At 31.4% G+C, this 27395-nt stretch overlaps 2 protein-coding genes across 4 annotated transcripts in view; one reads left to right on the top strand and one right to left on the bottom strand.

Moving 5' to 3' along the window:
* LOC127707436 (chitotriosidase-1-like) overlaps positions 1-27395 on the top strand; it is a 177989-nt gene that overhangs the window by 27215 nt on the left and 123379 nt on the right. The window lies entirely within an intron of this gene.
* LOC127707435 (uncharacterized) lies at positions 17317-27278 on the bottom strand. The gene is made up of 5 exons (XM_052211955.1): positions 27124-27278; positions 25663-26446; positions 25108-25306; positions 20023-20133; positions 17317-18269 (listed from the first exon to the last, which is right to left on the bottom strand). The coding sequence occupies exons 2-5, from the start codon at positions 26068-26070 to the stop codon at positions 17500-17502; spliced, it is 1488 nt and encodes a 495-aa protein (XP_052067915.1). The 5' UTR covers positions 26071-26446; positions 27124-27278; the 3' UTR covers positions 17317-17499.

Genomic DNA, 27395 nt, shown 5'->3' with positions numbered 1-27395 from the left:
GAGACTGTTTTTTTTTTTCACTCTCTAATTTAAAGTTTAATCATAGTAAAAGGAGACTTGAGTCTGAGTGATACATTTAGGTATATATTGTATGCTCCCATATTGTCCAAAATTGGATTTTATGGGAATTACAATGGAGTTATGATAACCCATGATAATACCATGACTTTTGATAGGTATAGAGCATGTTACTTGGAAGTATGTGGGCTACATACATCCTTTGAAATTAAAGCTGCAGACACATTATTTGGAGGCAATATAAATATTTGCCTCCCGCAGTCACCAGTATATTTTATACGTCAGTTTAAACCTGATCAAAACATTTTCACTTTACCGAATACTTTTATCAGGTGCACATTTCAACCTATTATAGCAATAAACAATTATGGCTATAACGTCACATTACTCAAATTGCACCAAGTACCCAATTTTCACCCTATGTGTATGTATGTATTCAACAAAAATAACTGCAGAAATCTTACAAGTTTTTTTTGAGACACAAATCGTTCACAGTGAGAATATACATGTATCAACAGATGAAGCATTCCTGGGAAAAAGTAAATCAACGAAAACATCAGTGTCGTCACCATGCGAAGTTATCTAATTATCATCTTTTAAAAATGTTAGCAACTTCATAACTACAAGGTAATTTTCATGACCAAAATAAAATAAAGTACAAACAAAACAGCAATAAAATGCTTTGCCAAGCACAGCCTGTTACAACCACAGATGTAGATTTAGCATATAAAAAACACCAAAAATTTTATGTCAGTTGAAATCAAACATATTTTAATTTTGGACCCTTCAAACTTTGATATGGACTTATTTGAAAACAGGTATCAGGTGAACCCAAACATTTCTTTACAGCAGCAGTCTCCAACTACATATCTCCTTAATTTTATATGATAGTCCCACAAAAATGTTGAAAATGTGTACATTTATTTTTTTTTCTAGATTCTCTCATGTCATGCATGTGGAAGCGGTACCTTTTTGGTCACTATTTATGTGTTGCGTCTTAATATGAATTGTAACACTTTATAGTGACTGACCAGGTCAAATAAATACTTCTCAAGAAACATGCAGCAAAAGAAGACAACTTGGAACAGCACCAGCCATGCCAGACTATGTAGGAATAAAAACCGTGTGTCAAATCGGAATAGCATGGACGATATGTTAGTGATATGTCCTTGTGAATAGTAAGGAAAGCTATCAATAATTCCGCAATTTTATCAGGTTTATCGTACATTTTCTGTTCAAATTTTCACACAATCAGTGAATCGTTCAAAAAGGCTAAACCTAAGTTTTATTACCAGCTGATTACTGAAAGTTTCAAACAATGACAAGTGTTTCATTCATGAAAAAACGTGTGCGTTTCTGTGAAAAAAATCATGTGCAATTTTGTGAATTAAAGGGAAAGAAGATCCTTTTGCGGTGCACTTGTGCATGTCAATTGCGAACTAACCCAATATATTTTCTTTATCATGACCAGTCCACTGATAATGACGTCGACATTATCAAGGACAAGGAGTACACATCAAAGGAAAAATGCACAAATTACAGATAAACTGATTTACACACACTGTTTCGTGTGTATCACCTGCCATATCAGTATTTATTGCATTTATATATAAATGAGAAATAATCAATGTAAAAATGGTAAATTTATGGAGAAAAAAACCAAAAATTATGGAAAAAAAACAACCCAAAAATGTTGTTTTTGACCACTGACTCCTAAACTGTTGGTACCATAACCCCCAAAATCAATTCTAACCTTCCTTTTGTGTATTGAACCTTCTGGTACAATTTCATACATTGGCATAGAGATCGATTTACTTAAACTAAAGTTATTGTCCGGAAATCAAATGTGTCTTCGGACAGCAACAGCGACATGATAGCATTACTCGAAAGCAAATTTTTGACATATTCCCCATTTCGATTCTCAATTTTATATTGCCGTCGTATAAAAACTTGAAAAGTGAGCTAATAAAACAAATTATGCAAGAAATGACATAAAACCGACTCTGAATTAGTACATGAAATTGATGTAGAACCCCACAAAAAGAAGATGATCAGGAATACATTTATACTGCTGAGCAGTGTTCTCCCCTCAAATTTTAAATGGTATCCTAGAAAATAGCAAAATCTTTAGATTATCAACTTAACAATCCTATTAATGGTTCCTTATATGCTTAGATAAAAATGAAAAACCTGATCAAAACATTATTCTAAGCAGGCTCACTGTAAATTCAAACTCTTCTTTTAACAATCAGAATGATCCTCTTGCTGATCACATATATATGAGATGCAGGAAACTGGGAATACAATATGAACAACCAGCTAATTTAGAAAGTAAAAATAATTCAACAAATAGAAAGCGTTGTTTGCAATATTAAATAAAAAAAAACGCTACAACTTTTAGATAATGATATTGATGAAAAAGATATTCCAAATCCTCCACCTTTTCATGAAAATCAACAAAAAATTAATTTAATAAAGTTATGGATTGTATAACTGTACAGTATTCATAGTTTGGTAATTAAACAAATGTCTAATTGTTTTAAATTTTATAAAATGTGCAAAGAAAGAAAAATGGATATAAAAATGCACAAGATAATGAATGTAAGCATTGTCATTTATATAAATCACCAATAAATTCATTTTCAGCAGAAAACAATAAGGGAGCAACCATTTAGCTTCAAGGGGGGGGGGGGGGGGGGGGGGGGTTTGTTTGAGGCAGATTTTTTACACGTGAAGCACTTCAATGCTATCAAGCAACATTATTTAGTCAAAATATAACACTAGAAGGTATGGGGAAAATCTGGATTCAGAATATTTTTTTTTTTACCTCTGCTTGAACACAGTACTTTTTGTCATTAATTTTTAAAGAAAAATACTAGTCCAAATAATTATGACGTCCAGGAAGGCTATTTTAAATTTTTGCTTTGATGCTTCCTGCGACACACCAAAAAAAAAATACCATACCTCCTTCTGCCTTTTGAAGTTCAATGATCTTTCCCTAAACATTTTCCATCTAAACTTATTATTTTATTTTAGACAAAAACTATATGTAGGACATTCGTCCTGAACATGCATGAAATATTTGCCACTGGGCTTTCAGCAAACCAACAATCAATATATATGTAGGACATAGTTTTAGTAAGCTGGCATTCAAGGTAGCGCCTTCCTCATATTATAGTGTTGTGTGGATATCTATTAGTTGATGTACTGTTATGACGCGTGGATATCTATTATTTGATGTACTGTTATGAAGCGTGGATATCTATTATTTGATGTACTGTTATGACGCGTGGATATCAAATATTTGATGTACTGTTATGACGCGTGGATATCTATTATTTGATGTACTGTTATGACGCGTGGATATTTATTATTTGATGTACTGTTATGAAGCATGGATATCTATTATTTGGTGTACTGTTATGACGCGTGGATATCTATTATTTGATGTACTGTTATGACGCGTGGATATTTATTATTTGATGTACTGTTATGAAGCATGGATATCTATTATTTGGTGTACTGTTATTACGCGTGGATATCTATTATTTGATGTACTGTTATGAAGAGTGGATATCTATTATTTGATGTACTGTTATGACGCGTGGATATCTATTATTTGATGTACTGTTATGACGCATGGATATCTATTATTTGATGTACTGTTATGACGCATGGATATCTATTATTTGATGTACTGTTATGACGCATGGATATCTATTATTTGATGTACTGTTATGACGCATGGATATCTATTAGTTGATGTACTGTTATGAAGTGTGGATATCTATTATTTGATGTACTGTTATGACGCGTGGATATCTATTATTTGATGTACTGTTATGACGCATGGATATCTATTATTTGATGTATTGTTATGAAGCGTGGATATCTATTATTTGATGTACTGTTATGACGCGTGGATATCTATTATTTGATGTACTGTTATGAAGCGTGGATATCTATTATTTGATGTACTGTTATGACGCGTGGATATCTATTATTTGATGTACTGTTATGACGTGTTGATATCTATTATTTGATGAACTGTTATGAAGTGTGGATATCTATTATTCGATGTACTGTTATGAAGTGTGGATATCTATTATTTGATAGACTGTTATGAAGCGTGAATATCTATTATTTGATGTTCTGTTATGAAGCGTGAATATCTATTATTTGATGTACTGTTATGAAGCGTGGATATCTATTGAAGGAAAGACTGTAATATTTTTTCTGTCTATCAAAAAAGTACGGTATCAAGTCCAATTGATAGCGTACTTTTCTACTTGTCCACTTTGCAACGTCTTTTCTCTGATAGGGTCTTTGCATATCTATTATTTGATGTACTGTTATGACGTGTGGATATCTATTATTTGATGTACTGTTATGACGCGTGGATATCTATTATTTGATGTACTGTTATGAAGTGTGGATATCTATTATTTGATGTACTGTTATGAAGTGTGGATATCTATTATTTGATGTACTGTTATGAAGCGTGGATATCTATTATTCGATGTACTGTTATGAAGCGTGGATATCTATTATTTGATGTACTGTTATGAAGCGTGGATATCTATTATTTGATGTACTGTTATGACGCGTGGATATCTATTATTTGATGTACTGTTATGAAGTGTGGATATCTATTATTTGATGTACTGTTATGACGCGTGGATATCTATTATTTGATGTACTGTTATGACGCATGGATATCTATTATTTGATGTACTGTTATGACGCATGGATATCTATTATTTGATGTACTGTTATGACGCATGGATATCTATTATTTGATGTACTGTTATGACGCATGGATATCTATTAGTTGATGTACTGTTATGAAGTGTGGATATCTATTATTTGATGTACTGTTATGACGCGTGGATATCTATTATTTGATGTACTGTTATGACGCATGGATATCTATTATTTGATGTATTGTTATGAAGCGTGGATATCTATTATTTGATGTACTGTTATGACGCGTGGATATCTATTATTTGATGTACTGTTATGAAGTGTGGATATCTATTATTTGATGTTCTGTTATGACGTGTTGATATCTATTATTTGATGAACTGTTATGAAGTGTGGATATCTATTATTCGATGTACTGTTATGAAGTGTGGATATCTATTATTTGATAGACTGTTATGAAGCGTGAATATCTATTATTTGATGTTCTGCTATGAAGCGTGAATATCTATTATTTGATGTACTGTTATGAAGCGTGGATATCTATTTAAGGAAAGACTGTAATATTTTTTCTGTCTATCAAAAAAGTACGGTATCAAGTCCAATTGATAGCGTACTTTTCTACTTGTCCACTTTGCAACGTCTTTTCTCTGATAGGGTCTTTGCATATCTATTATTTGATGTACTGTTATGAAGTGTGGATATCTATAATTTGATGTACTGTTATGACGCGTGGATATCTATTATTTGATGTACTGTTATGACGCGTGGATATCTATTATTTGATGTACTGTTATGACGCGTGGATATCTATTATTTGATGACTGGCGAAGTCTTATATATATAATTACATTACACTGACTGGCGAAGTCTTTTTGCAAGGAATGAAATTAGTCAACACAACAAAAGACATTTTAATATAAAATGTTTCGCTAAAAATGGTAATTTTATATAAGTATATTCTTAAAATAGGGACTTTCCTCTCTCTTTGGCTATCATCAGCAGTCATTGTGTTTGATGTACTGAAAATAAACAAAATGACAATAATACATAAATAGCAACAGACTACTAGCATATAACTGACATACCAGCTCCAGACTTCAATTAAACTGATTGAAAGATTATGTCTTCATCATATCCACACTTCATAACAGTACATCAAATAATAGATATCCAAAGACCCTATCAGAGAAAAGACGTTGCAAAAAAAAATAAAATTGAGAATGGAAATGGGGAATGTGTCAAAGAGACAACAACCCGACCATAGAATAGACAAAAGCAGAAGGTCACCAACAGGTCTTCAATGCAGCGAGAAATTCCCGCACCCGGAGGCGTCCTTCAGCTGGCCCCTAAACAAATATATATACTAGTTCAGTGATAATGAACGCCATATTAAACTCCTAATTGTACACAAGAAACTAAAATTAAAAATAATACAAGACTAACAAAGGCTAGAGGCTCCTGACTTGGGACAGGCGCAAAAATGCGGCGGGGTTAAACATGTTTATGAGATCTCAACCCCCCCCCCCCCCCCCCTCCCCCCCATACCTCTAGCCAATGTAGAAAAGTAAACGCATAACAATACGCACATTAAAATTCAGTTCAAGAGAAGTCCGAGTCTGATAGCAGAAGATGTAACCAAAGAAAATAAACAAAATGACAATAATACATAAATAGCAACAGACTACTAGCAGTTAACTGACATGCCAGCTCCAGACTTCAATTAAACTGATTGAAAGATTATGTCTTCATCATATGAATATCAGGCACAATCCTTCCCGTTAGGGGTTTAGTATCATACCATCATAACATATATGAGAAGAACATAATCCGTGTCATGCCAACAACTGGTTTTTAAATAAATGTGTTTAGTACCGATGCAAAGACCCTATAAGTGAATCAATATTAACGCCAAAATATGCAATCTTTAATGACCTGACAAAAGTATCGTAACTATATCCCTTCTTAATAAGTCTATTTAAAGGTTTTGTTAGCTTCAGAGGTGAATACTGACATTTTTGTGCTTTATAAAGAATATTTCCATAAAAAATTGGATGTGAAATACCTGAACGTATAAGAAGTCTGCATGTTGAGCTATATTTACGAATGATGTCCTTATACCGATGATAAAATTTAGTAAATGTTTTGACTAGTTTGTGATTTCGAAAACCCTGGTGTAATAATTTTTCAGTAATACATACATTTCTCTCGTTAAAATCTAAAACATTGTTACATACACGAGCGAATCGTACAAGTTGACATATATAAACACCGTAATATGGTGACAAGGGAACGATAATAACGATAGGAAATGAAAAATCATCTCTTTTATCATATATTTTAGTATTAAGCTTTCCATTAATGATATAGATATCAAGATCGAGGAAAGGGCAGTGGTCATTGTTAGTATTAGCTTTATCTAAAGTAAGTTCAACAGGATAAATTTCTTTAGTATACATACTGAAGTCGTCATTATTGAGAGCCAAAATATCATCCAAATATCTAAAAGTATTATTGAATTTGTGTATCAGATGTTGTTTCGATGGGTCTTTGCTGATTTTTGTCATAAATTGTAACTAATAGCAATACAAAAAAAGGTCCCCAATAAGTGGTGCACAGTTATTCCCTATTGGAATTCCGATTACCTGACGATATACGGAATCTCCAAAGCGAACACAAATGTTATCTAGTAAAAATTCAAGGGCATATATAGTATAACCATGTTCACTTCAACAGAGTTGTTGTCAAACTTACCGTTCAGTTTAAGGTTGCATATTTTGTATTTAGTTTATACTTATGTTAAAGTATTGACATGTACAATTATATCACTTATTTCTCAACATTTTTTTTCATTTTCTAGTGAGTTTCTAAAAATAAGCCTATATATATATGAACATTGAACTATTTCGATGATACAATAATATGTTCTGCAATTGTTCATATCTTTATCTTTTTATGAATAGTAGTTTATAATGTGCCAAAATACTTATTATCAAATGATTCATGAATATTTTAACTTAGGAGAAAATAAAACGCGAAACAATTTAGAGAAGAAATAAAAACATGCGATACCAATAAAGTACTGCTGACAGCTCATAAATAAGATGTACATATTGCAAAGTCGCCTGTTCGTTGATGAAGATTGATATGTTTGTTAGATATTTTGTTGTTTGTCTGCTGTCTCAGCGACGTAAACAACACCTTTTTGTTTTATAATTCATGCATATAATGTTCAACACGGTTCGAGAATATATGTTCAGCACGTTTTGGAATCATATATATATATAATATTCTTGATCATCAAGAAATGGACATTTCTGTTTTTCTTTAAGTTCTTGCATATTTTTCCTACATCTTGATAATTCTTCAAATCTTAAAATCAATGGTAAACATGTAACGATCAGAAATATAGTATAAACATTCCAGATCACAATGACTGCTGATGATAGCCAAAGAGAGAGGAAAGTCCCTATTTTAAGAATATACTTATATAAAATTACCATTTTTAGCGAAACATTTTATATTAAAATGTCTTTTGTTGTGTTGACTAATTTCATTCCTTGCAAAAAGACTTCGCCAGTCAGTGTAATGTAATTATATATATAAGACTTCGCCAGTCAGTGTAATGTAATTATATATATAAGACTTCGCCAGTCAGTGTAATGTAATTATATATATAAGACTTCGCAAGTCAGTTGAATGTAATTATATATATAAGACTTCGCCAGTCAGTGTAATGTAATTATATATATAAGACTTCGCCAGTCAGTGAAATGTAATTATATATATAAGACTTCGCCAGTCAGTGTAATGTAATTATATATATAAGACTTCGCCAGTCAGTGTAATGTAATTATCGATTACTCGTCTAAAATATGCATAAAATAGTGCCACTTGACGTCAAAAAACCAATATTTAACCAATCAATTGATTGATTACCATAAGACCTGAAATATACGACTTGATAGTAATGTTTATTGGTGAATATAAACAAAACATACTTTTAAATAATGTGATCTGGCTACAAAATGACAAATTCAACTCTAACGCTTTGTAGATCTATAAAGTAAATGTATCCCATTGATAGATGTATATGCTTCTTAATATTTTTTTTACAGTTGAAAAAGTTTCGTTCATCAAATTATTACCCATAGTGGTATTACATGTCATCAAATTTATTTGCCAAAGTGACGCTTCAAAAGTATTTCGGAATTACACATGTTATTATTACTAAATTTTCACTGTTACTTGTTCGTGTTATTTCTGACATACCATGCTACGTCACAATGCATAATTCGTACGTTTGCGACTTATGATTATAAGTTTGACCCTCTCGGGATAATGAGGAGTAAGAGCAAAGATTGGTCGGTCCTGAACCGATATAATGTGTCCGGGTTTGGTGGCATATTTTCCTGCGGATTGTCACCTTGCAAACTAGCATGTTTAAAATTTGGATCAGCGTGTCGGTCTAGTACAATGTTGGGTTCATATTCATCTTCTCGTCATGAATATGCATATTCGAGCAACATATGTAACGAACATTTTTGGTTCTACATCCTGTTGATACTTTTTTAGTATTGTGCAAAGTCGTGATTTCTTACACTGCGTTGGGACTAAAACATCGAAAAGGAATTATCATATTAAGCATGCCGTTTTGACTGCATAACTCATCAAAATCTTATTATCTTATTTTTTTTCTGTGTTTCTTCCTTACGAAACATGACTTTAATGATTTATGGAATACAAAAAAATCGGCGACCCCCTATAAATTGTTTATCAATAACATTGATAAAATACTATAATTTTATGTATTTCAAAGAATAACAATATTTTGCTTGGAAATGTCTTTTGTATTTGAATAGTACAGCATTTCAAACTGAAACTGTCATTCCCGTTAAAAAAAACAACACAGAACAACCCTTAGTCGAGTAAACCTTCTAAAATACAACCCATTTCAGGAATTATTTATTTATAGTTTGTTTATTATAAATGGCAAATACTTTTATTTAGAAAAAAAATAATAGAAGTGATAGTTTTTATCTCAATTTTCAACTTTTATCCAAAAAAAAAATTATAAACCACTGATTTCGACATTTCGGAACCTGTCAAATAAATATCCTTCTAAAAAATCGTTTCCCGTCCAAAAAAATTTTGATAAATAAATAGATAGATAAACAATAGAAAGAAAGAACATCGGATAACGAAAAAAAAAGCATGTACAATATGGAATAATGGAGCGTGCATCTGCAAGGTACATTTGTATATTTAAGAATTGAATGCTTTTTTTTCGTATTCTATTGGGGTAAAAGTGGCTACGGAAGGACATTTTGAAGCGCTTCATATGAAAAATGTACGCACGATCAACGCTTTTACAACCTTATAAAATCATAAAAAGAAGCATTTAATTCTTATAATTACATTTTTATGCTACAACCATGAAATTAAGAGTTATATCAACTATTCGTTTGTTTTTCAATGCATTATTTTAACATTGTCACGGATAGTACGTGCAGTCATAGCTGCTGTTTTAATACGAAAATTAAAAATGATATTAGAGTTCCTCGTGAGTGTTGTCAGCCAAACAAAATTATGGATTCAAATGAAACATACATGTAATGTAATTACTGCCAAATAATTGTCCTTATTAAAACCATGAAAGATAACTCGATCATATGCAAAGTGAGCGATACATGTTTCTACGTGATCTTATGTCAGTGAAAATTAAGCTGGGAATCTTGAGAACCGAGTAATGAATAAAGTTACATGATTTCTGTCATTTTTCATTATGTTAAAATTCGTTATTATGCACGAAACCAGTGTATGATTTTTAATGTCTTGGAATACTTTGTTTTAACTTGAGCGACGTATTTAACAAATTGCATACATTATAGGTTCGCAATAACCGTTCTCATTAGGTCCGTACGTCGTGTGACGTACGTATGTCATTTTATTGGAAATCTCTAGTATAAGAAAGGAAAGCATCACATGCCTAAGCTGTATTTGGAAAAAACCTTTTTGAATATGTGGTTCTTAATGGTGACTTTGTTCTTTATTTGTCCTTTTTAACTTTTGTTAATTCAAGCGTCGCTGGTGAGTCTTTTGTAGCCAAAATGCGCGTCTGGCGTACAAAATTGTAAGCTTGGAATCTTTAATGAATTATTATACTTACATAGAAAGATCCGAGTATATGTCGGCGGTTAGTCCATAGGTAATATTTGAGTTTAAAAGTATACTTTGAAGTTTTATTGTATTTTGAAGTTTTAAAGAATCTACGACAAATTATTCTAATAGTTCTTAAAAGAGGTTACAACTGATCCCAAGTGTGGTTGATCAATTGAACAACACACGATTTTCTTTATATTAGTGGTCGTTTCCTTTTTCATTGTAATGTTAGTACTATAAGTAAAGTTAAAAGGCCTTTTAATAAAATATATTAACCGTACTGACATTATTTATAACATATTTTCCCAGTTGAGTAAGCTATACTTTTGAGGTACCATTTTGCGATATAGCCGCTAATAAGTGCACGTACTTTTACACTACTGTCAACAGTTGTTCTTTTACTATTCATTTCAGATAGCTTGTAATTGGCTTTTAATATTAGAGTTCAGGACATGATTTCTCATTATATTGTGTTATACGTTTTGTTTTAAAAATTATGAGTACAATCGACAGATTAATTCTCGATGTCAAGTGAATGAAATGTACCATTTGTGTTACATTAAATAGGTATAGTCTTTTATAGCCGACTTAACGGTGTGGGGTTTCCTCTTTGTTGCAGGTCGTGTACTCCTGTATCCCTGTACTGTTCATGACACTGTTGTAGAATAATATACTTCAAATCGCAGCGACCAATATTTGAGTGGAAGAGGTCACTAGATTTGTTTCAGCAGATTTTAAAGTAAATAAGCTTTCTATCGGGTACTAGATACTGGAGGTTAAACAAGCAATCAATCGGATACTGTGATCAATCTTCGAAATGGTATAATCAATCATTGTATTACTTATTGTTTTAATCTTTAGTAATACATGTACAGTGTGTAACAACATAATAGATCATAGAAATAATTGCATTTTTCTTAATAAGTTTGTATTATTCGTTTTTCTGTTCAGTCATTTCATAGTCTAGCGGTCAATATTAAAAAAAAAATGGTGAGTACTGTAAACCTTTTTTAACCCTATTGCATATTATTTACCTTACAAAGTTTTCAAAGTCTTATATGTCGTCAGTGGTTTTCTTTGTTTATATCCTAATAATTTTGTACTCTTAGGAGTTGTGTGTTTAACAATTTTAATCATGGCATCTATGGTGAATTTATTAGTGATAAACCTTTCACAGTGTATCATAATTTATATCTTTTTACATGTACCACGTGTAGACTCAGGGTGGGCTAGCAGAGCTTGACATATTCTATATCATTTATTATTTTACTGCTAGTTTGTTTGCAGTTTACATTTACATACTGGCCGGATTTAATCATTTTAGACATCAATGACTTTGTCAAACCGTCTTAGAATTCATGAAATATGGACAGAAGCTGCTTCAAGATCAAGACAAATAGCATCTGAAGGAAACAGAATTTTTTTTCCACGTATTTCATCGATGACTCAGTCAAGTTGACGACAGCTATAATACCAGGCGTGACACAGAGCGAAACCCTTAACAATTGTTTTCCAAAAAAAAACTTTAATTTCAAAGCAACATATTTTGTTATTTTGGATGGAAACTATTCTGGAACGTTAAATACCAATTTGAAAACGGAAAATTATCTTTGACCTGCATTTGATAGAAGGTTGTAATAGTGCAATTAAAGGTTACAAAAAATGTTTTAAGTATCACTTAGAACCAAGGTGTTCATATTATCATCTCACACTATACATTGCTTTACAATTTTTAGTAATTTTTTTTAAAATAATAGATAATTGCCACACATATAATGTTGTTAAACTAATGGAAACAATCCACTTTATCAATATTTTGTCCAATCCGGAATTTCGAAAAGACAGTCGACTAAGCTAACTTCCTGTTTGGGTCAAGTGTCGGAAAAACAAAGATCGTCAAAAATAAGCTGAGGGAGGGAAAAGTTTATAAAGTGAAAATTTAAAATTTTAATAGGTTATGATTTTTTTTTAAAAAAAACTTGTGTTGTCAAATTGAACATTTTTACCTAACTTGTTACTCGGATAATCTTTCGACTGATTAACCGGTTAACCAGTATGAAAGTTAATGTTCAAAGAAAATGTATCTTAAGGGTATCTGGGCTAAAGAAATACGGTCAAATTTGGTCTTCTTCCAACCTGCAGATAAAACACTTGCAAAAGTTAGGCGTCCTTTTGGCTGTGTTGGTTGTATAAATTCGCAGCAATGTCAAGTATGAATAGCGACATTAATTCCGTTGCCTTGTGTAGATAAAGAGTCGCACTCTACGTACGTAAATAACCCTTGCAGCAACTCTTTGAGGTGTCCGTAGTTGGCCTGTTGCAAAGCTTACTTTCTGTCCCTATCAAATATATCCTCATTTTTCAGTAGCATTCCAAATGTTCAACCCTGCATGCCGGTCAATCCCTATTGCAAGATTTGCATTTTTAATTAATTATTAATTTTTTTCTCATACTGAACATGCATGAAATATTCTCAACTGGACGTTTCGCAAACAACAATCAATCAATTAACAAAGCAAACAAATGTTTGCAGGAATTGATCAGAGTGTATGGTTATATAATATGATGTATTACTTATGATTTATCGTCACACTTTTTCCTTAAAAGTTCTGAACGACCAGTATTCACTAAGTTTGCTTTTGACAATTTTTTATTCAGCATTTCGTTTGAAATATGATCAAGCTTTGGTTGTGGATGATTTGCATTTTACATTTACGTTCACTCAATATTAAGTTAAAATGAAATGAACAACTAAATCGTAGCATTTGATCAGCTTACAACTGTTCATTGTATGTTTTTACACACCTTTACAAATTATGTTTACTTAAGATTTTGTCCTAAGCTGTTACTAGACAAACTGTTTTGATGGTAATCAATTTACGTAAACTTGGATGTATTCATTTTAAGTTCAGTCAAAATTGACAGGATACTTGATCTCATTAAGCATGTGAAGTACAACGATGATCGTGTTAAAATATTAGTAAAGATATCAATATACATTTATATCAAAAATATTAAAACTGAAAAGGGTCCGATTAATCGGTTAATGATTTTGGTATTCGATATTCGGTTCACAACACTAAATAAACAAATTTACGTAAAAAAGTACTTTGTGTGAAGTGTTTACGATGGTTTTAACGTTTTCTATAAAGTTTTGTGCACAATGCATTTTTAAACGGGCCTAGGGCCTCAAAAATGGATCAACACTAAATATTTCTTGAGACAGAATTTTTTTATATTTTGTGTAAATGCAGTTGATAAAATACTCTTTTGAAAAAAACAATAAAAAATAGGGGTCACCGTGCTTGTTTGGTCAGTACCCTTATCCAAAGTATTGTGTATTTTCGAGGTTTTTTACATAGATATTACAGGGAAATCGGCATTTGTAAATTTTCCCTAGTTCAGAAAAAAAATCCATGAGACAGATTTTTCTTATTTTCTCTAGAATTGCAGCAAAGATATAGATAAAAAAAAAAATAATAAAAAAACATAGGGTCACCGTGCATTTTAAAGAAATATTTCATCATTTGCTTGAATATTTTCGGATTTTCAGGAAGGGGAGATAACTGTATCCAGATTTCCCGGGAAAAGATTAATATAAATACTCATTACTAATAGAACTAAATTAGGTAAATTCTAGGTCCTTATTATTATTTGAAACACTTTTGTGTTACAGATTTCTACTACAAAAATCCATGATAACCAATGATATCTCCATAGCAACCAAATAAATCAATTTATGCACTTGGAAATTAGAACATAGAGAAACATGTAAATTTGAGCATATTTATGTAGTACAAATTATAAGTCTTTATTGCTTAAATTGATTTCACAATCTGTTATTCTCTGCAAAATTATATTAAAGGAATGCCCCATAAGTTATTTTGAGATATCTGGACCAAAATTTGGGTAAAATCCAATTTTTTTAACACAAAATCACAAATTTTGAGAAACTGATTTTTGTACTTGAATTTCAACCAAATTTATATACAATTTAGAAAATGTTATCAAAACTTGGTTTTATACACCAACAATTATTTTGATCTTGTAGATTCTTCTTCTCGGTTTAAAAAAAAATCACAAATTTTGAACAATGACATACAGGTAGGGGTAGGCATTCAAAATCATATCCAGATGTCAAAAAGTTTCAATATGTTGTAAAAACTAACTTTCTGATCCCGTAAAGTGGAGTTGCTCTAGAGGCATGCATGCAGTGGAAGATCCAGAAGTAGGGGTCTGCACTGGTCATGCTTCAGTGATTACCTACATATAAATCAACCAACCCCCCTTTTTTTCTGCGTGCATCAATCTCTTCGTGTGTCTCATAAAAATGTGCAAGTGGTTTTCTAGTTGTCATCTTTTTACCTTGTTTTCATGTCAGTTTTCGTTATCATGTATTTTGAGGGAAAATGCTAATTTTGATGTACAATATGTGGATTTTGAGGATTATTATCTCTTTTTGCACAATTGACCAAAACATATTTTGAGTACTAGTCACCAACTTACCGTTTTTACCATGTTACAGATTTTAGTACAAGCCATTTTGCTAATGATAAATGCCATAAGGTGACCTATAGTAGCTGACTTCTACGCCTGAATAGTTGTCTCATTGTCAAAGATATCACACGTTCTTATTTTTACAATACAAATTTAATTAATGTATACATTTAAACATTTTCACAAAAGAAAGCAAACAAAGACTTATGGCTGACCATGTGGTATGGGCTTTGCTTATTGTTGAAGACTTGATGGTTACCAATAGCTGTTTCTGCGTCATTTGTTCTCTAAAGGAGAGTTGTTACATTGGCAATCGAACCACATCTTTTTATTTTGCTGAACACACATTCTTTTTACAGGTTGATCAATAATTTGAAAGGGTCCTCTATATGTCAATCAGTAAACTGCAGCTTCTACTAGACACATAAATTGAAATTCATTATTTGAGTAAAAAAGAGATCAAAAGGTTAAAATTAAAATTTGTTTGCTAGAAAGAAAGATGTCAAATGGCTTTGTTGACTTTTATTCCCTATCCTTTGCATCCATGCCAAATTTAAAACAAATTGAAGAAAACACATGAGCTCAATCTGATGAAAGGGATCTGTATTATGTATCCAAGACATATATAATATTGCACTTATTCTGTTGCACAATATACAGAAAGAAATACAAGCATGAACTATAAGCAATTTTTATTAATTAATAGACTGGTAATTTAGTCCATTATGTATCATATTGTAAATATATATATATATATATATATATATGAATATATAATGTTTGAATCCAAATTAACATTTGCAATTTTCATTATCTGTCACGTAATTTTTTTTATCACAGTTGTTACAAACACTTATTGTATTACATATTGAAAACTAAAATGTCAGTAGGAACAGTAAAATTTAAAAACCATCAGTCAAGATAAATCTGATAAAACTTGTTAATGAAAAGAAAAATATTTGCAACCTGTATAAAATTTAAACCACATCAACTCTTATTGATCTTTGCATAGTGTTTTAATTCTTTATTTGATAAAATGATAAAAGGCAAAATAAATTCCAGCACATATTAACAGACATATATGCAAGAACAGTACTTCATCATAACCCTTCATGTACAAGCTTGGTCAAATAACAAACCAGATACTCACATGAACATGTATTTTCTCATATAATTTTTCTATAAATTTTCTTTAAAACATTTTTTTATAACAAATCATTCTCACAAGTCATTATTTAATAGTATCATTCTGAAAAAATATCTATTTTACAAATTTCGTTAATAATCATGTTAATTTTGGATAAAATTTTACCAACAAGTGTCGTAACAAGATGGAATATTCCATTTTTAATTAATTGAAATTTGCCTCCTAAATTAAGATATGAAATGTGAACAGAAGACAAGAATTACCACAAACTGATGGCAACAGCTCACAAATCCTTAAATAAGTAGTGATATTATACAATGACAGTACAAATTATAAACATGTTATAAACTATATATCAGGTAGATATAAGTTTAAGTGGTCTTTTTCAAGTCTAACAAATTACATTCACTAATATGGATCACACAACATATGTGTGGTACACAATATGACCATTCTTACTGTGGTAAAACAAAATGTCATCTTTGACTTTAAATCCTTCATACAATTAAAGAACTATAGACAACATTATAAAATTTTATAAAAAATTTTACTACTAAAATTCTATTTCCTGACATTCAGCATGGACGGATCAATCAAATTGCTAAAAAAATAAGGTATGCGTAGAAGACTACAGGACCAGTCAAAATTTTCTAATCTCTTATCCAAAAATTTAGCTCACAAACAAATATTAACTTTAACATTTATGGTGCAATGTAGTATTTAAATCTTTATATTATATATATTGACCTGATTCTCCATAAGGTCAAAGATTTAGCATCCTAAGAAATAGGTTTCTTTAATAATAACAATTATTGCTAATTGATATAATAGAAGCTTGGTCACAGAAGCAAGTATGTCTGTAGATTAAAATTTCTGTTAATCTCTAGTAGCATTCACCATAATTGTTACATTTAAATTCTACAATGTATATATAATCAGATTCATATGGAATCTAAAACAATTTACTCTTCATTTCATATAACAAAAAAATCATACACCTTCTGAATGATAGATTTTGATGTTGTAACACGTACTACACCTGAACTATTTTTTTGAGACAAAAGTGCCCTCAGTCCATCAATACCATTTCTTTGAATTGACAAAATAAAATGCTTCTTGCACAACCCAGTTGAAGCTGCCTTTTTGGCTAATTGTTTTGACATTACTTTATTTTCAACAAGAGCTTTGAAAGATAAGTCATTTTGGCAATATTTTGGGTACATTCCATCAAATGTATACTTACAGAAATGAGAAGCTAAATTTCCATGTGATCGCACCAGTTTAAATAAAGATTTACAGTCATACAAAGCATTATGTGCATCATAACTTTCCCCTAAAAAATCTGACACTAAATCACACTGCTTGTAACTTTGACGACCTGGATATTCACTCCTAAACAATATTCTTGTGTCAATGAACCCATTAAAATACAGGCAAAATTCATCCCACATCTTCAATTTATTCAATTGATTATACAGTATATGGCAGTCAAACGTTTTTATATTGTGTCCAACAAGTGTTGGTTTAGAAGGAAACTTGGACAAAAAAGCAATAAGATTAGTAAAGACTTCAAATGGTGGTGAACTTTCCACAGGAACTTCATCATAGTACATTTGCCCATCAAAGAATGCAAGTTTTGTTATATCAGATGCCTGTGGTGTTATCTTCTTTGATGGCATAACATAGGCTGAGAAAGTTTCATTCTCAGTTAAAGCTGCTATCTGTACAATATCTGACTGACGAGCTGAAATTTTTAAAATGATCTGTTAATCAAACTCAATAGATATAAGAAGATGAGGTATGAGTGAACTGTCCATCCAAGTCACAATTTATTAAAGTAAACTATTATAGATCAAAGTACGTCCTTTAATATGGACCCTTAGCTCACACCCAACTACAAGCTAATAAAATGCTCTGCTGGGGCGCAGCTTGATACGACTGCAGTGGTCGAACCCTGAAAACCAGTTGGGGCAAGTATGGACACAACATTCAAGCTTGATACAGCACTGAATTTGGATTGTAATTAAATATTTGACACAGCATAGGTTTCTGACACAGAATGAAAGTGGTCTAAGAACTTAAAAAATTTTAATTTACCTATTCAAACCATATCATTATTATTTGCTTTTATATATAAATCAGAAATAACCAATTTAAAATGGAAAATTTTAAAGAAAAAAAAGGAAAAAAAAATCCCCCCAAAATTTTTTGAACCCCCTTATGATTCATCACCCCCAAACTCAATCCCAGCCTTCCCTTTGTGGTATGGTACCTTGCAGTACAATTTCAGAGAGATCCATACACTTGAACACAAGTTATTGTCTGGAAACTAGAAAAATGCTTGTTTTTGGCCCCTTTTTGGCCCCAAATTCCTAAACGTTTAGGGCAATTACCCCCAAACTCAAACCCAGCTTTCCCTTTGTGATATGGAACCTTGCAGTACAATTTCATAAAGATCCATACACTTACACACAAGTTATTGTCCTGAAAGTAGAAAAATGCTTGTTTTTGGCCCTTTTATGGCCCCTAATTCCTAAAATTTTGAGGGAATTACCCCTAAAATCAATCCCAGCCTTCCTTTTGTGGTATGGTACCTTGCAGTACAATTTCAGAGAGATCCATACACCTGAACACAAGTTATTGTCTGGAAACTAGAAAAATGCTTATTTTTGGCCCCTTTTTGGCCCCTTATTCCTAAACATTTTGGGCAATTACCCCCAAACTCAATTCCAGCTTCGGAACATCAGGTAAATGAATTTATTCTTAAATTTATGAGATAAAAGGGTTAATTTTTCAAAAAATAAAATTAACCTCTGTATTTATGTAATTGTTTTGTACATAAATCAGGTGGTTAGTTTTTTTCTGGTTTTGTCATTTTGTGGCCTTCCATACCTGACTGTGTGGTATGAGTATTGCTCATTGTCAAAGGCTATATGGTAACCTATAGTTAACCTCTTTGCCATTTAGTCTCTGGTAGAGAATTGTCTCATTTGGCAACCATACTACATCTTCTTATTTTATAATCATTAATTATGATAACTTCAAAACAGGAACAACTGAAAATGCCAAGGATGGTTCTGTATATATCAGAGTTTTATTGTTGTGTAATAGCAATGACTTAGGCACATTTAGTATTCATTGGGGAATCAATTAATAATTAGAATATTTTATTGTGAGAATATACCCAATACTATTACAAAAAAGAAGCTTTCAATTCTTGTAATTATATTATTAAGCTACCACCCAATGAGTAATATCATGATTTTGTTCTTTTCCCATGCATCATTGTGACATTGTCATGGGAAGCACACACATTTATGAATGTTGTATTTTTTTGGAGAAAAGAAAGATATTTTGGAATCATTGTGATTTTTGTTAGCCAGCAAAAGTATACATTTTTAAGAAATGTAATTTCATGTAAAAATGAAGCTGTTAACACCAATAAATTTTGATTGATTATGTCTCAGATACACATAAATTTCTCAAGGAATACATACACAAGCCTGTAGTTTCAAGATCAAATACTATAATTGGAAAGTTTTCCTCAGCTGTTATCTGTTTCCAAGTTGGAATTTCTTCTAGTTGGTCAGTTATATCATCCTCAATGTCTACAAAATAGTATTAGTTACACAGTGTGTAATTGTCCTAATACAAGAATTTATCAGGTGAATAAAATTCATATTCATTGAGGCAAAGCAAAACCCGATATGAATTTTATTCACAAAATAAATTCCATATGAGGACAATTGCACATGTGTAAAGAATTTCTCCTGATTTTGTTATATTACATATTATTATATTCATATTCAATTATTTGGACAATACCAACGAAATATATTTAGACATTTAATCTTAAATTTGAAAATAAGTATTAGGAATTTAAAACCACTAATTTTTCTTGGTTTTTTTTCATTATGTCAATGGTATAAGGGAGATAATTCCAATTTATGTAATAGAAAATTGTACTGAAATTTATTAAACCAATATCAGGTAATCAAATTGCGAGAAATTACTCTAAATCATGATAATTATTCTTGTTATTTGATTATTGCTTTACATTTGGTTTATTTTTTTTTAGTTAATTGTGCTAATGAGGATAATAGTTAAAGAAAGAGTTATTATATGTCATTTTGTAACTTGTGGAAAGTTGTCTCATTGGCAATTATAAACTGTTATATATTTGTTGCAAACGATGTTGTATTAGAATTATATTTGGCTTATAACCAGAAGCTTTGAGAAGTTTGCTAGGGCTTATTTGGATTAACTGTGACATGAATGAGAAAATTTGATTTAAAATATGTTGATAGGTAAGGCATGAGTTTCTTTTCAAAGGAAAAACTGAATGTGAAACGTGAATAAATAAAAAATTACTATGGATGCAAAATGATGGTATTACCTCACCATTGCATCCAGCAAGGTGAGCTTTAAATGAAAAGTGGCATGCTCCTGTATTGTAATTGTGTCAAACATGATATTTAATAAAATGCTCCGCAGGGAGCAGCTTGATACGACCGCAGAGGTTGAACGCTGAACAGTTGGGGCAAGTATGGACACAACATTCAAGCTTGATACAGCTTTGCATTTGGATTGTGATTAAATATTTGACACAGCATAGGTTTCTGACACAGAATGAATGTGGTCTAAGAACTTGAAAATTTTAAATTGGACATTCACCTATTATGGTCCAATATCCAAAATCTAAATACATGGTTAGATTCAGCATATCAAAGAACCCCAAGAATTCAATTTTTTATGAAATCAAACAAAGTTTAATTTTGGACCCTTTTGACCTCAATGTGGACAAAGTTGATAACGGGGCCCAAAAATCAAAAATCTAAATACATGGTTAGATTCAGCATATCAAAGAACCCCATATATTCATTTTTTATTGAAATCAAACAAAGTTTAATTTTGGGCCCCGATTTGGACCAACTTGAAAACTGGGCCCATAATCAAAAATCTAAATACATGTTTAGATTCAGCATATCAAAGAACCCTTAGAATTCAATTTTTGTTAAAATCAAACTAAGTTTAATTTTGGACCCTTTGGACCTTAATGTAGACCAATTTGAAAACGGAACCAAAAATTAAGAATCTAAATACACGGTCAGATTCGGAATATCAAAGAACCCCAATAATTCAATTTTTGATGAAATCAAACAAAGTTTAATTTTGGACCCTTTTGACCTCAATATGAACCAATTTGATAGCGGGGCCCACAAATAAAAAATCTAAATTCATGGTTAGATTCAGCATATCAAAGAACCCCATAAATTCAATTTTTGTTGAAATCAAAAAAAGTTTAATTTTGGACCCCAACTTGGACCAACTTGAAAACTGGGCCCATAATCAAAAATCTAAACACATGTTTAGATTCAGCATATCAAAGAACCCCAAGTATTCAATTTTTTATAAATCAAACTAAGTTTAATTTTGGACCCTTTGGACCTCAATGAAGACCAATTTAAAAAACGGGACTCAAATTAAAAATCTAAAAACACGGTTAGATTTGGCATATCAAAGAACCCCAATAATTCAATTTTTGATGAAATCAAACAAAGTTTAATTTTGGACCCTTTTGACCTCAATATGAACCAATTGGATAGTGGGGCCTACAAATAAAAAATCTAAATACATGGTTAGATTCAGCATATCAAAGAACCTCATATATTCAATTTTTGTTGAAATCAAACAAAGTTTAATTTTTGACCCCAATTTGGACCAACTTGAAAACTGGGCCCATAATCAAAAATCTAAATACATGGTTAGATTCAGCATATCAAAGAACGCCATATATTCAATTTTTGTTGAAATCAAACAAAGTTTAAATACTGGACCCTATCTTGGACCAACTTGAAAACTGGGCCCATAATAAAAAATCTAAACACATGTTTAGATTCAGCATATCAAAGAACCCCAAGAATTCAATTTTTGTTAAAATCAAACTAAGTTTAATATTGGACCCTTTGGACCTTAATGTAGACCAATTTAAAAAACAGGACCCAAAATTAAAAATCTAAATACACGGTTAGATTTGGAATATCAAAGAACCCCAATAATTCAATTTTAGATGAAATCAAACAAAGTTTAATTTTGGACCCTTTTGACCTCAATATGAACCAATTTGATAACGGGGTCCACAAATAAAAAATCTAAATACATGTTTAGATTCAGCATATCAAGGAACCCCATATATTAAATTTCTGTTGAAATCAAACAAAGTTTAATTTTGGACCCCAATTTGGACCAACTTGAAAACTGGGCCAAAAATCAAAAATCTAAATACATGTTTAGATTCAGCATATCAAAGAACCTCATATATTCAATTTTTGCTAAAATCAAACAAAGTTTAATTTTGGACCCTTTGGACCTTAATGTAGACCAATTTGAAAACTGGACCCAAAATTAATAAAATGCTTCGCTGGGGCGCAGCTTGATACGACGGCAGAGGTCGAACCCTGGACAGTTGGGGCAAGTATGGACACAACATTCAAGCTTGATACAGCTCTGAATTTGGATTGTTATTGAATATTTGACACAGCATAGGTTTCTGACACAGAAAGAATGTGGTCTAAGAACTTGAATTTTTTTAATTTACCTATTATGGTCCAATGTCCAAAATCAAAATACATGGTTAGATTCAGCATATCAAAGAACCCCATATATTCAATTTTTGTTAAAATCAAACAAAGTTTAATTTTGAACCCCAACTTGGACAAACTTGAAAACTGGGCCCATAATCAAAAATCTAAACACATGTTTAGATTCAGCATATCAAAGAACCCCAAGAATTCAATTTTTGCTAAAATCAAACTAAGTTTAATTTTGGACCCTTTGGACCTTAATGTAGACCAATTAAAAAAATGGGACTTAAAATTAAAAATCTAAATACACGGTTAGATTTGGAATATCAAAGAACCCCAATAATTCAATTTTTGATGAAATCAAACAAAGTTTAATTTTGGACCCTTTTGACCTCAATATGAACCAATTTGATAGCAGGGCCTACAAATAAAAAATCTGAATACATGGTTAGATTCAGCATATCAAAGAACCCCATATATTCAATTTTTGTTGAAATCAAACAAAGTTTAATTTTGGACCCCAATTTGGACCAACTTGAAAACTGGGCCAAAAATCAAAAATCTAAATACATGGTTAGATTCAGCATATCAAAGAACCTCATATATTCAATTTTTTCTAAAATCAAACAAAGTTTAATATTGGACCCTTTGGACCTTAATGTAGACCATTTTGAAAACTGGACCCAAAATTAAAAATCTAAATACACTGTTAGATTCGGCATAACAAATAAATAAATGTGATCAAAGATTTTACAAATCTAATGCGCCATACTATGCAATTAAAGATTACTTCTTGAAATTTTTCAATATTTGAAATTTGAAAAAAAAATAATATTTGAAGAATAATTATTTTTAATTTCTGAAATCTGAAATGAGAAAAAATTGACCCCCCACAATTTCTTTTTATCCCCCCCCCCCTTTTTTCCCCCAAAAAATGGTCATAATCTCAATTCAAATTTCCAATGGAGTTGGCAACCATAATTACCCATTTAAATTTACCATAGTGCTAACTTAATCTATTTTATAATAGAATTAAAAATATAGTGTCAAATCTTTCATATGGATGTTTTTTGTAAAAAAAAATAATGCAACATTTGCAGATATTTTTACTGGTCTTCCTTTATAAATATGCATTTCTTTAAACATAATTTAAAAGCAGTGTAAGGGAAGTAACCAAAACGTTGTATTTGGATTACCTCCCTTACACTGTTTTAAATTATCTTTATTGTTCATTAACCATTACTTTATACATAATTTAAAAGCAGTGTAAGGGAGATAATTTCAATGATGTATTTGATTTATCTCCCTTACACTGCTTTAAATTATGTTTTGTACTAAAGTATTTGTCCATTAACCAGGACAACCTTGTTTTTCCCCCTTTTTTGCCCCTAATTCCTAAACGGTTTGAGCCATAACCCCCCAAAGCAAATCCTAACCATCCCTTTGTGGTATGGAAACTTGTAGTATAATTTCAGAGAGATCCATACACCATTCCACAGTTATTGTCTGGAAACTAGAAAATGCTTATTTTTGGCCCCGTTTTGGCCCCTAATTCCTTAACTGTTGGTACCATAACCCCCAAAATCAATCCCAACCTTCCTTTTGTGGTATTTAACCTAATGGTCAAATTTCAAAAAGATCCATTTACTTAAACTAAAGTTAGAGTGCGAAAACCAATGTGTCTTCGGACGACGACGCCAACATCATACCAATATACGACCACAAAATTTTTTTGCGGCCGTATAAAAATGCTTATTTTTGGCCCCTAATTCCTTTACTGTTGGTACCATAACCCCCAAAATCAACCTTGTGGTAAAATTTCATAGAGATCCATTCACTTAAACTAAAGTTAGAGTGCGAAAACCAATGTGTCTTCGGACAACGCAGGACGACGCCGGACAACAACGACAACGACGACGATGACGCCAACGTCATACCAATATACGACCAACAAAATTTTTTTGCGGTCGTATAAAAACAGAAAGAAGATGCATGTACCAATATTGGTTTCATAAGTTGTTCCCTCTAGAACTTCTGCTATACCATTGCTGTTACATTTCTCCGACTTTAGCTCAATTCTTCTCCTTTTATATTTCCTCGTCTTCTGTAATTTACTGTACTTTCTTCTGATCTTATCCATGAAGGTAGCACGCTTTATGCTAAAATTGCCTGGTGAGAGCCCCATTGATTCATGAACCTGTTAAAATGCATGTCAGAAAAAATATTTAATAATTACAACAGTATACATGTGCCATTCTCAACTTTAATCTTAATATTGTACACACTCACTGACTGAAATGTTATGACTAAAATTTGAAGTCGATATATGTCTCTGTTTGTATACCTTGCCGACTCTACATAAATATTATTAAAATATTATAATATTGAGGATTCATTTATTTTGATGGGTAGCAAATTTCATGAATTTCTGAAACCTTGGGTTTACCATGTTTATGTGAATGTGATGTTGTGGTTCTGTCAAAGTCTGGATACAACTTTAGAAAAATTTAATAAAGAATTACAGATGTTGTTCTAAATAGTTCATTTAATTACCTCATGCACATATCTGTGGCCTTCATTTTTCTGTGCCACTGTTGCACTAAACCTGTAACTGAGACTGTTAGATGCAGAATAATGTTTATATTTAGGTGCTTTTGTTGCTAACATTTGGTTGAGATTTTCATTTGTTTGAGTGCTAGCAAGATTTGCAAGTTTTTCTGCTTGAATTGATAATTTTTTAATAAAAATTCTATCCAGTTCCTTCCTCAGCTCTGGATTTTGAAGTGGTTTGCCGTATGGTAACTTACTAAATTTTGCCAAAGGGTGTTCAAGGAAGACACACCACTTGGTATTACAGAAGCTATGGTCACCAAAAATATGTCCTACCATTGCTTTCAAGCCAGTTGTTACACCTTCTGTGTTTTTTTTATTTTGCGCAACCATGTATGAAAAATTCTGCATGATGTAATTGATGACCCTTTGTGACAATTCTTTTTTATTGCATATAACTGTTTTGATATGTTTTTCTTGATATGGTTTTTGTCCGATCTTTTCTTAAGTTTTATTTTAAGAACGTTTTGTGCCCTTTGAAAACCTGTAGTGTCATCATCACCAACTATTTCTTTAATATCGACACCCTTATTTATTACATCTTTTATCATATCAACCACTAAAGCTGGCTCCATGCCTTTAGATGAGCCTGTATGGTTTTTGCTGCATTTGTGCTCTTTTGGAACTATACCTTTTCTTTTGGCAACATCACAAGTCCTGCAATTTTTTGATTTTATTTTTACATTCAATACCTTCCCGGTCTTCTGTCCAATCAGTGATGCACATCCTAAAACATGCATAACATATCAAAAGATTTAATGTTGTTAGTATAGAAACATGATATATTTTGTGCATGTTATCAATAGGATAATAACAAGCATTCTGTGAGCATTTCCTGGCAATACATAGTCCCCTAACAGATTAAAATTACATTGTACTAGAACAAAATGTTAACCAGAACTATAACTTGTCATTGTGTAAACTATATAACAAATATCAAGTCATTGTATTCAAAACAGATAAACAAAAAAATTTTGAACATTTATTATCTGAGTGAATTTTTTTATGTCCAAGGACCATAACTCTGCACAAAATAATCAGCCTGGAACTTAATTCGAACTTGATATTTAACTTGTCATGATAAAACTATATACCAATTTTCAAATAAATATCTTCAAGCAAGAAGAAAAGATGAGGAAAACTGATTAAGTGAGTGAATTTCCTAAGTACAAGGACCATAACTCTCTACAAAATCATTAGACCAAACCAAAACTGAACTTGATCTGTAACTTGTCATGATAAGACTATATACCAATCATCAAATTACTATCTCAAAGCATGACTAAAAATGTGTGTAAAACTTATTATTTGAGTTGAACATCAATTGATACTTCAAAATAATATTCTTCAATTTTTTAAACATAACAAATACTAATTTATATAGTGTTAATTGTGTTACTATACCAGACAAACTATTATAGGATTTCCCGGAGCCTTTTTTTTGCCAACTGGTATCAGTGGAAACTGCAATCCCTTTGTTTTCTCCATTGTCATCAGAATCTATTGATAAAATAAAAAAAACATGTATACAAAAAATTGCACAGAATAGCAAATTGATCCCAAGTTATATACAATATTTACTTCGTACATTATGAGAAAAAATATAAATAACTTGTAGAGCTGTATAAACTGGACTAAAAGTGAGACTTGTTAAGCTTTTCCGGCTTTTGTAGAGA

Source organism: Mytilus californianus, unplaced genomic scaffold, assembly GCF_021869535.1.
Source record: "Mytilus californianus isolate M0D057914Y unplaced genomic scaffold, xbMytCali1.0.p SCAF_7, whole genome shotgun sequence".
NCBI lineage: Eukaryota > Metazoa > Mollusca > Bivalvia > Mytilida > Mytilidae > Mytilus > Mytilus californianus.
This window is presented reverse-complemented; position numbering and strand designations above follow the sequence as displayed.

What these genes read in the sequence shown, in the direction of transcription:
- LOC127707435 (XM_052211955.1), bottom strand. Translation starts at nt 26,070, where the DNA reads ATGCAGAATTTTTCATACATGGTTGCGCAAAATAAAAAAAACACAGAA. An exon ending in GCCACAGATATGTGCATGAG is followed by an intron (nt 25,307 to 25,662) that starts GTAATTAAATGA and finishes GCATTTTAACAG; the next exon opens with GTTCATGAATCAATGGGGCT. An exon ending in AACTTATGAAACCAATATTG is followed by an intron (nt 20,134 to 25,107) that starts GTACATGCATCT and finishes ACTATTTTGTAG; the next exon opens with ACATTGAGGATGATATAACT.